At 46.8% G+C, this 10,800-nt stretch overlaps 1 protein-coding gene across 1 annotated transcript; it reads right to left on the bottom strand.

Annotated features, from left to right (window-relative positions):
• On the bottom strand, positions 1–9,502 carry LOC120837948. The gene is made up of 4 exons (XM_042294277.1): positions 9,494–9,502; positions 9,296–9,351; positions 8,908–9,080; positions 1–722 (listed from the first exon to the last, which is right to left on the bottom strand). The coding sequence occupies exons 1-4, from the start codon at positions 9,500–9,502 to the stop codon at positions 1–3; spliced, it is 960 nt and encodes a 319-aa protein (XP_042150211.1).
• Between the last annotated feature and the right edge of the window lie 1,298 nt (positions 9,503–10,800).

The following is a 10,800-nucleotide window of genomic DNA, read 5'->3' as shown; positions in this document are numbered from 1 at the left end:
TCACACGCAAACCACAAACTGTCTCTTATAGTCACAGGTAGGCTGTTCTCGGCGGTACAGAATCTTCACGCAAGGGATGCCCTCGATAGACATCTTGATGTCCAGCCCGGTCGCGTCCCCAGCTTCCGCCAAAAGCAGGCCAGTCAACCCCTTCTCCACAAAGGGCGCGAACCCATTGAGGAGAGAGTGCACAAGACACTCCGCAATACCCACGTCGTCCGCGTACACTATCCTCAGGAGGGCCATCCCACTGATATCCGTACTCACGATGCCGTACCCTACCACAGAGTGTCCGTGCACTGCGACCTTGAAGACGTTCCCGGGTTCCTTCAGGATGAGGTCCAGCAGCCTCTCCCGTCTGAACCCAGACACCACTTGATCATAGTCGATGACCTTGGATGTCAGGGTTGACGTAGCCGAGTCCACGATGTCGACGCCTGGTACTTCGGTCCTCAATGTCGAAATGTCGGCGGGTCCCGGTCGGATGTAGTGGATCGAAACGGGAGAAACGTAGTCGAAACCGAACCTGTTGTGGTACATGCACACATCGAATCCGCCGCAGATGAGAAACGCGTTGCGGTCCGGACCGAGGTGGGCTTCTACGGCTTGCCAGAGGCGCTTTCCCAGGCCCTTCTTTCGTAGTTCGGGGTACACGGCGTGCATCGTGACGTAGGAGATGCTGTCGCTCATTCTCAGGACGGCGACGCTTCCTAACACTTTTCCTGCAATTAGAAACGAAAGTGGGAAATGTGATATCCTTATATTCTCATGGATATGCCACAGATGACATTGAAACTTTCGTCTGTGGTACCCACCGCCTTATCTCTGTCATACGAGGAAAAACAATGAAAGGCGTTTACAATTCCCTGTATACAATGCCGAATTAGAGCGCAGCTCTTGAAGAGGAAGGGAGGGTACGGAGGGGAGGGTATGCCCCTCCAACCCCTCCGTAAGCTCCCCTCATCCTCTCCTGCTCCCATCCCATTTAGCGGGAAATTTTCGCCAAATTTCCCTCTAAATTTAGCGGAAAATATTCCCCGCTAACTTTGGCGGGGAAACGACCCATAATGCAACGCGCGGTTACGCCGACGCCGACGCCGACAGCGACCAGGGTTGGGCAGAAATACTCAAAAATGTATTTGGAAATACAAATACTGGGATACATTAATATAGTAGATAAAATACTGATACTAAGATACATCTGTAAAAATGTATCGCGATACGTATCGGAAATATATCTTAAAAAGAGGCCAAAAGTATTTGGAAATACAAATACAGGAACACATCTTAGGGAGGGCAGAAATACAAATACAGAAATACTGATAGTGCAATACATTTTCAAAATTTTTTTGAGAAGCCAACTGAGATGAAGCTTGAAGTTTGAAGTTGATGTTTTCGATCCCGAAATTACTTTCCTGTAGGCTTGGCACTTTGCCTTGAAGGTAGTGGTTTCGGACGACAAGAAGTCTTCCATGGGCCCAAAAAAACGTCCCATCAAGGGCTGACCACGGTCCCTTCCATGACATCCTGTCTGTCTGACGAGGGAATCCTGTCAGCATTGATCACATGATGTCACGGTGGAATGAACTAGTATTCTTTATCTGTAGGTGTGGCCTTGAACATGAAAATTTACCACGCTGCTGTATGAAAGGACAATACGTACGTCCGTTGTAGGTTACCTAGTTGAAGATCATGCATGCAGTATCATTTGGAATTTTTGAGAATAGTGGACCACCTGAAGCATCTTGGAATACATGTCTTATCTTCTGTTACGGTTGAATAAACGATACGGTAGCACCCCTGTTCTGAAGGTCCTTACTACCGACCCTCTGCCACCGACGCACGCATTGCAGTCCTAAATTTTTGCCTAGCATTATCCAAACAGAGACCTCGTGGATTGCGAGCTGATATTACCGGCACAGGTGCGAGCTGTCCGAGAAACAGCGGTCTCGAGACGAGTCGCGGGAGTACGTAGTATGGGATGGCACAGCGAGGCCACTTCTAGCCTCCTTCTGGGTTTCGGATCACCAGAGCAGGGGGTCACGTTCACGTCGGCTGATGACGTACCCTTGAGCCGTACAATGTTACGGGCGCAGCCGCAGATGCATTCGAATATGTGTTGAACTTCACAGCGTGAGTCTTCCTACTATTTCAAGTGAACCACCGCCAGGCTCGTGCTGCAACGGAATGTGACTCAGCTTTGCCGGCTGGGTGTTCTCTGAACGCTAAGGCGAGAGAGACGGTTAGCAGTGGGCATTGGATGCCAGCGAACAATGACTCAAGAAATCCCTACCTAAGGACCTGCGGCAGAAGATGCTCTGACTCCACTCCTGGCTCGCCACCTACGCAACACTTCTCAGAAGAGAGAAGAGGTCGCATAGGAAAATAGTTTGCAGAATCAAAAGGAACCTTGGTCAGCATAGTAACACTGCCCCAGCATCTCCTCGACTCTGGTGCCCTCAAAAGTAACAAAAAAAAAAAAAAAACGTTTGTACCTGTTTGTTTTTTTTTTTTCGGGGGGGGGGGGGGGGGGGAGTATTTCTCAAGAAATGTAACGAAATACATTACATCCTGATTGTATCGCGATACAAAGAAACATTCCAAATGTATTTCGATACACGAATACAGATACTGGTGAAAAAAATGTATCGCGATACAGAAATACAGATACGAGATGTGTTTCTGAAATACTATCGCGATACATTTGTATCCCGACGTCGCTCAACCCGGAAACGGGCGCCTAAGAGCTGCGTTCTAAAAAAAGAGCGCGAACTTTATGCTATACCGTGCGACTTTAGTCGGTAATACGAAGATCGCTTTGTCGGTCTCAAGATGAGTGTGCTCATAACCTAAGATGGCTTTGTCCACCATTCTTTTTAGAGCGCAGCTCTTAGGCACCTGTTTCCGGGTTGAGCGGCGTCGGCGTCGGCGTAACTGCGCGCGTTGCATTGTGGGACGTTTCCCCGCTAAAGTTTGTGGGCACCCTGGCGGCTCCCCAGCCCAGTTGCCCGACTGCAAGACAGGAGTGCCGAACTTTTCCCGCGTGGCGGCGACGTCACGCCAGCCACGCGCACATCGCGTGCGCCGCCTTGATAAGGCGCATCAGACGTGGCGCACGGGGAGTCGCTGCCTGAACTCCGGCAGCGCCAGTAGCAATGTTAATCGTCTTGTCCTGTCCAATTAAATGTAGTTTCTTGTTGTTGAAACCGTCGGCTCCGTGTTATTCCTTCGGGTCGGGTATGCAGCAAGGCAAACCGACCACAAGTTAACGAGGAAATTTTTCCGCTAAGTTTAGCGGGGAAACTAACGTCATGTGACCTCGATATCACTTCAGTTTCTCAGCTAAATTTAGTGGGGAAAATGACGTCACGACATCGTGTCACGTGACCGATGAACAAATTCAGCGGCAGGAGGAGGGGAGGGGAGGGAGGAGGAGGAGGTCATACCCTCCACTCCGTACCTTCCCCTCCTCCTCCTCAAGAGCTGCGCTCTAGTTTCGCATTACAGAGATTTGTAAACGTCCTTCATTTTTAGAGCCTAACTTATAAAGCTCTCCAATCCTAGGACTTCTCTCGAATCGCCTAATAATTTAAACCCAAGAGGACATCGGGCCCACATTGTTTTGTTGACTGTTTTATGAAATAACACGTGCACACGCACGCACAGACAAGCAAACATACACACACACATACATAGACACAAATATATTACAATGCCATGGCTTTGTCCTTCTCACCAATAGAAGTCGTATTCTGTGCACCACTATCTTTATCTGATATCACGCCCTGGCTAAAGTCCTGTCCGCGGTGAACAGTCACACTTGAGCGCAGGTTACGAACACTGCTCCACGCCGATACCATACGGATGAGCGTTGTGGGTTTGCTCGCGCGCGCCGAGATTGGGCACGTCGCACGCGAGTTTGCTTTTCCTCTTTTTATTGGTATCGCAGATACCCTCTGTAGATAGCCGCGAGAACAATAGGTAGTTTGGCCGCTGTAAGGTAGCGAGAGAAAGTAAATGGAAAAGGGAGGGGGGGGGGGGGGGGGCGGACGCAGCCGACGCTACGAGGTAAGGGAACCAGAGAGCATATATTGAAGAGACGGTCTATCTCAAATCATGGGGAGCGTTTACTATTTAATGGCGGACCCCTCCCGCGGAGACTGGTCACAGGTGCGCATGCGCTGCGTTCTTGCGTGGCGAGGGGGAAAGCAGGTGGAAAAGCGGAGACGTTTGCAGACGATCAAAACTGTCGGCTTTCTATGCAGGCTCTCTATCAAGAACCTCTGATGTGAGCGCCACGCCACTGCAGTGGCCAACCTTGGAAACACCCTTCGCAGTCGCGAGATGTGTTTCATTATGAGGCTAGGAGATGGTGCGAAAATCGGAGGTTCGCGTCGGCATCCTGCAAACGCGCTAATAAACCACGTGACCCCAAACAAACAGTTGGAAATTTTCTGTAATACAGGCTCTCTATCAAGAATCTCCGATGTGAGCGCCACGCCACTGCAGTGGCCAACTTTGGAAACACCCTTCGCCGTCGCGAGATGTGTTTCAATATGAGGCTATATGAGAGTTGCAGCTGCCTTGGCAGGGCGCGAAAATCGGAGGTTCGCGTCTCTCTCTTTTTACGGTCGCGACCTCTTTTTGCCCACCTGCAATTATTTACAGTATAGAACATTCCATTTAGCACTCTCAGGGCGGCGCCCTTTTGTTCGACCGCAGCGCCCTGTCCACACATTCGGGAAATTTAGCAGGTTCGGCCAACACCTCCAAGAAATAAGGCCGTAGAGCTCCCAGTGGTTACGTCACAATGTCGGACAAGGAAGGCCATAGCGCAACTACGTGACAAAATATCCGGTATCGGAGTAAAAAAAATGTTTCCTGTCGCGCGGCGCGGTGGTGTTCGTGCAAGTTTATACGACATTAATTTACGTTTTAAAAGCGCAGACCTGTACAAATTATATATATATATATATATATATATATATATATATATAAAACGTAATATACAACGCGTTACTATAGGCTGAAATTACTAAATTTATATTTACGATTATCCCCGTAACCGCGGGACTACGCGCAGTCCCGCAGCTCCCCACACTTTTCGAATGAACCGGCTGCGATCCGATATCCTCCCTCATACGGGCTCCGATTCTGGTAAATTTACGTTTTATGTGAGCTGCTGACTGTCTGAAAAGGAACGCTGAGACATCTCAGAAGGGAAGAGAACCGACAAAAAATCCAGCCATCGCCGCAGGGAGCGCACACGAGCAGAGATGAGTCGACAACGTTAATCGTCACCGCTGCTCTCGTGTGTGGTTCTTTTGCGACTTGTTTCCTTCTTCCCGTTGTTTTTCTGTCATCACCGCAGTCTCGGATAGATTTTTTTTTTTTCGCTTGATACTGTGGAATTTACGTGGAGTCGCGGGACAAGTCCTGCTACGGTTTGGGTGACATGTGTGGCAACTGTCGGCGATGACACTGGCCGATTATCGATAGACCTCTCTCTCGACAGAGACACTTCTTGGAGTTCGTGTTCAAATGTCTTCGTCGCGGATATTGTGGGACGTATGGATACGATCGACAGGTGAGAAACAACTTATTTACGGACTTTCTTGGTCAAGTAGGTCTCGAGCAAAGTGCTGCAGTAGATTTCTTTCTTAAATCTCGTGATAGAATGGAATTTTGTTCTTCGTTGTTATCCGCGTGCTGTTGCGTCGACATTTGTACATATGCGTGGTAATATTCTAGTTTTTACTGTAAGGTGAATAACAATTTTCTGTGATCATTGAAAGTGCGTTGTTTGTGCTTACGTGTTTATTTATACCAATGTTATTTTATTGTCTTTACCGCGTTTATACTAGAATCTTAACTGTATTAAGGTAATATTATTATTGTATACAAAATAAGGTATATTTTGTTCTAACACAGCTTGAGCCCATAGAGAGAAGTAAATTATTTTACTCTAAATAGTAAGTTTAGTACCCCCCTGCCACACGAAAAAGTTGATATATTTTCATTAAATGATAGGGCATTTCATCAGCTCGCGGTCTTGAGTTATACGAGCGTCGCAAGCTGATTTGTCGACCCCATAGTGTCATTCGATCGAAACTACAATTAATTTTGCTGTGTGGCCGGGGTATAATGCAAGCATTCAGTGACTGCACGCGATAACATCGCTTACATGATCGTAAGTTACGCTTGTCTAGCCGTGTCCGCATTGACTACGTCTACCAGATTTTTAACTGTGATCTGTATTGCTGTGTCCAATCACTGCGTGTCTCGCCAGTTTGTCGAAGTATTTCTGCATAAAATATGCATTCATACAAAAAAAAAAAAATTGCGGTGGCTTAGCTCGGCAATGCCAGGATATACGTAGCGTGAGCTTATGCGCACAAAATGAGAGGTGCTATCAAGCAGCTCCGGTGCAGCGTCAGACTTGGCTACTGCGCAACGGAGGCACACAGCTGGGCACACGGCGGCGCCAGTGCGTCTACCGCGGCTATGACGTCATTCCTCTGGAATGCAAAGACCGGCGAGGCGCGCGCGGTGGCGGCGGCTCCGGCACGCCAGCTGTGCGCCGTGTGACGTCACTGCTCCTCGCGCTTGCTCAGACCGGTGAGGCACGCGCGGTGGTGGTGGAGCCTGCGGCGACGGGGACTCCGCCACGCCAGCTGTGCGCCGTGTGACGTCACTGCTCCTCGCGTTTGCGCAGCACGGAGCACGGCTCATTAGGCGAGCCACGCGAAATTGCTCAACCTCGGCCAGTGTAGCTCACGCTTCAATAATTACGTGAATATGCTTTCGACTTAAAACAATCACATTTTTCTATAGACGTCTTTACGCATACCTGGTGCCATCTCGTACTGATTATTTAGCGGTGTAATGTTTTGCCCGTGTAATAGAATGTTTTGTAGACCCTTTTCTATGTGCAGCTTTCATTTTAGTTAATAAGATACGCGTATGCGACTAAAAGCGCGATACGACGATCGATCCACGCGCGTTGCCTTCGCTTCGACACGCGCCCCCGATGGCCTTCCTTTGCTACGTCACGAGAAGAGCGCTACGGCCTTAGTTTCTAGGAGGTGTTGGACCTGCTCTCCGCCCTCTTCCTCATACAGCGTTTTGTCATGGGCGCCCCCCGAATCAAAATCCTGGCTACGTGCCTGCCTCTTTCCTAGATGAGTGTCCTTTACTTAAAGAAAAAAAAAACAGTAAATGTGCAGGCGAGCTGGTGGTAATTAATCATGTAACATTTGAAATTGTGGTGCGAAAAAAAAAAAAAAAATTAAGGAACTTTCAAGTTGAACGAAAAGACCACAGAGTAGAACATCTCAAAACATTGTGACGTTCTCATCTGTTGTCTTTTTCTTCGACTTGAAACTTTGATTTCTCCGCACCACAGTCTCAGGTGCTACGTTACGGTTAATTTTGCTCCCCTAACATTTTCACGCTCCTCGTTAATTCTGGCCGATCGAGAAGTAGCGAGAGTTCGAAAATCTACGAAAAAGCCGCCCCCCGAAAAAAAAAAAAACGAAGCAATGTGCGTCGTCTGCTCGCTTTTCTGGTGAGAGTAGAATATCCCTCCCAGTATTTCTTCAGAGCTGATAAAGCCTAATTTTGTGATATAAATTTAACAAAACCAAATTTAGAGAATGTACTTTGAAGTCGGGAGTTGCACTTTCCTCGAAAAGTACCAGGAAAAAAAAATAATTACAAGTACATACTCAGTGAATGTACAGGGTGTCACAAAAGAAAATTTACACGGTCTTTTTTATCGCAAAAATAAACTAGGCATCGCCGAACGCTCATTCTCCGCCCAAAGGTAGAGCTAGAGGTCACAACTAGATGCCAAAGTTTCAGCCCGATCCGATAACTTAATCAAAAGTTATAAGTGATTTTCTGAAAATTTCAATGGGAAGATGGCGGCCGACGGAGTTTTCAAACACATGGCGCTCTATGGCACCAGAAACCGAAAACGGGCAAAAAACTCCATTTTCCCATTGAACTTTTCAGAAAATCACTTATAACTTTTGATTGAGTTATCGGATCGGGCTGAAACTTTGGCATCTGGTTGTGACCTCTAGCTCTACCTTTGGGCGGAGAATGAGCGTTCGGCGATGCCTAGTTTATTTTTGCGGTAAAAAAGACAGTGTAAATTTTCTTTTGTGACACCCTGTACTTCATGTAAAGTAGAGGTTTTCTAAACCTACTTGAAGTAGTACTTTAAGTCCAATGTATACTTAAAGTACTTTCCAACACTGCAAGAACGTGATCATATGGCTATAGTAGCGCCTTATTGCAGGCATAGATCCACAGACCAGTCTTTAGACTATTAATCCCCCATCACGGACCATTCGTACTGTCGAGAGTTCACTTTCTGTTTATTTTAGCATCACGTGAGAAGAAGAGAAAAAAACGAGGCGAATGCGATTTACAGTCCGACACTGGGAACAAGGCTGACACTTTTTCACGCTAATGACCAGCATACGAGAAAACGTAAAGGTATATTGATTAAGTTGTATTTTGGAACGACACCTAAGTTATCACGTCAAATATTGTCCGCCTAAGATGGGCTTAAGATACTAGGGACTTCCAGCAGCTAAAACCAAACTGGATATTGAGGTATTTAGCGCACAAGGTAGAAAGAAGAAGGACAAGACAGAAAAGAGCGCTCTTTTTTCTTCTTTCTACCTTGTGCGCTAAATACCTCAATATGCTAGACTACCGACTAGCCCAAATGTCAACTTTACTGCACCAAACTGGAATATGTTACATTATATAACTCTGACTGTAACTATACGAGAATGAGAGTGTTTCTTTTTAGGCCCAGCGCTATGGTAACAAAAGTTAGAGCTCGCGAAATAATTAAGCTCAGAAACACAGGACACGAACAGCACAGCTCACCGTCGTCCGTGACAGCCACAAAGATGCCTTCGGGGTCCAAATTCCAGAACGTGTCCATGGTTCCTACGCCCAACTGCTGCCCGTACAAGGCACGCAAAGCAGCAACTCGATCGAGTTCATCCGGTCGGGCGCGCCGAATTTCGCAGCACTCTAAATCCTTCTCCATGACGCACCTGAAACCGCGTGCCAGCTCACCCGCACTCCAACGGGGTAGCAACAACGCCGCAGTTGCAGCTTGAGGGTGAGACAAGGAAAAGCGCACAGGAGGGTAGAGGAGCAGCTGATATAGATCGCAGGCTGGATGGATCACACGCGTCGACAACGTATCTTTATGTGAGCTGATTTGGCTCACTGTTTACAGATCCCATCAGTCGCGGAGCGCGCTTACCCCGTATACAGTGGCAATCTCAGAATCGAGCTGTTTCCACGCGTATCGCAAATGCACTGTAAAAAAAAAAAGAAGTGTATACAGAATATATATATATATATATAATTGCGCGCACAGTTTACTCTCAACGCCCTTTCGCGTATTGTGTCGACTGTGACTTATCGTATAAAAAAAAAAAGAAGGCAGATAAGAACTTACCGTAATCATGTAAACAGTAGAAAGGGTCACTGTACTTTAAAGTTTAGCATATTTTCGAGCGAATTTATATGGCAGGCGCGCCAACCATCGTTTGTGAGACTTTACTTCGGAAACCCTCTCAAAGCCGCGATCACACAGTCATATATTATGCCAAAAACAGTCTGCGGACAGTCTTGGGCGTGCTTCTTCCTCGTAGGACAGTCGCACTGGCCTATGCAAAACAACCGTCTTTAGACATGTTCGAAGCAGACAAATACATGCATGAAGCAAACGCGCTTCCAGACATACGCTTGGGACGTGTCCGCAGACATTTCTGGCACCGTTTCTGCATGTCTTTTAGAGCCTCTAAATGAGCTGCTCTGAGAGTATCGGCACTAGGTTCCCCGACGTTGTTGTGGGTGCCGCCATGTTAGCTCGTATGCAGAACAGACGCAACTGCCGATCGTCATGATACAAAAGTGCGACTTCCTCAGTATTAGACTCGCTGTTAGGAAGGTCATGTATTATTGCTTTACTCTGTCGCGAACTGCTCAAACATTTGTGGAGGACGGAAAAGCGTATCCTGTGATTTCAGATAGCTGGCAGCCATGATTTGATGACACAATTTGGCCAAGTGTCGTTACTCTGAAGCGTAGCTTATTTAGTGGAACTAGGAGTGCTACTTTAACGCCGCCTCGCAAAACACGTTCACTTGAGTTTTTTACGCCATCTACCGTCGATGGAGCGCTGGGCACAGAGTAGACACCATCTGATGCGTCGGCGCTCGACTGCGACTCGTCGTGCTCAATCGGGGATAATTTGTTCAATAATTTCGGTAGAATTATACATGCTCGATTCATAAGCTGAAAAAGCTTTGTGCCAGAGACGATGGGGAAGTGAAAATCACAGTTTTTGATTAACCTGCAGGTAACTAAAGCTTCGATGAATACATGAAAAAAAAAATAATTAAAAAATTTATGGTTTCATTTTTTATTAATAATGTAAAAAACAGAACACGTACTTTCAGGAATAATCTTACGATGAGAATGTCCATAACAAATGCACGCAGCTCAGTTTCCGCTTGGGAACAATATCGCTTGTTTATGTTCAGTCATCAGGTATGATATTTCATAGATCTTTTTTTATGCAGTAGCCATTAAACAAAGCCAATACAAGGAGGCTGAGTAAACTCCATTACTATACAAAAGAAAAAATCTACTTTTTTTTTTGTACGTAGGCTGTGGCCTGCATACAAAAAGCTCTGGTCATTAAAACAAAAATGTGAAAAAAAGCATAATTATGCCGTCAATTCTTTGCGGAAGCAGTGT

The sequence above is a fragment of the Ixodes scapularis genome, unplaced genomic scaffold (genome assembly GCF_016920785.2).
Source record: "Ixodes scapularis isolate PalLabHiFi unplaced genomic scaffold, ASM1692078v2 PGA_scaffold5__190_contigs__length_132052651, whole genome shotgun sequence".
Classification (NCBI taxonomy): Eukaryota; Metazoa; Arthropoda; class Arachnida; order Ixodida; family Ixodidae; genus Ixodes; species Ixodes scapularis.
The sequence above is the reverse complement of the archived record's forward strand: the minus strand, read 5'-3'. Positions and strand labels throughout refer to the sequence as shown.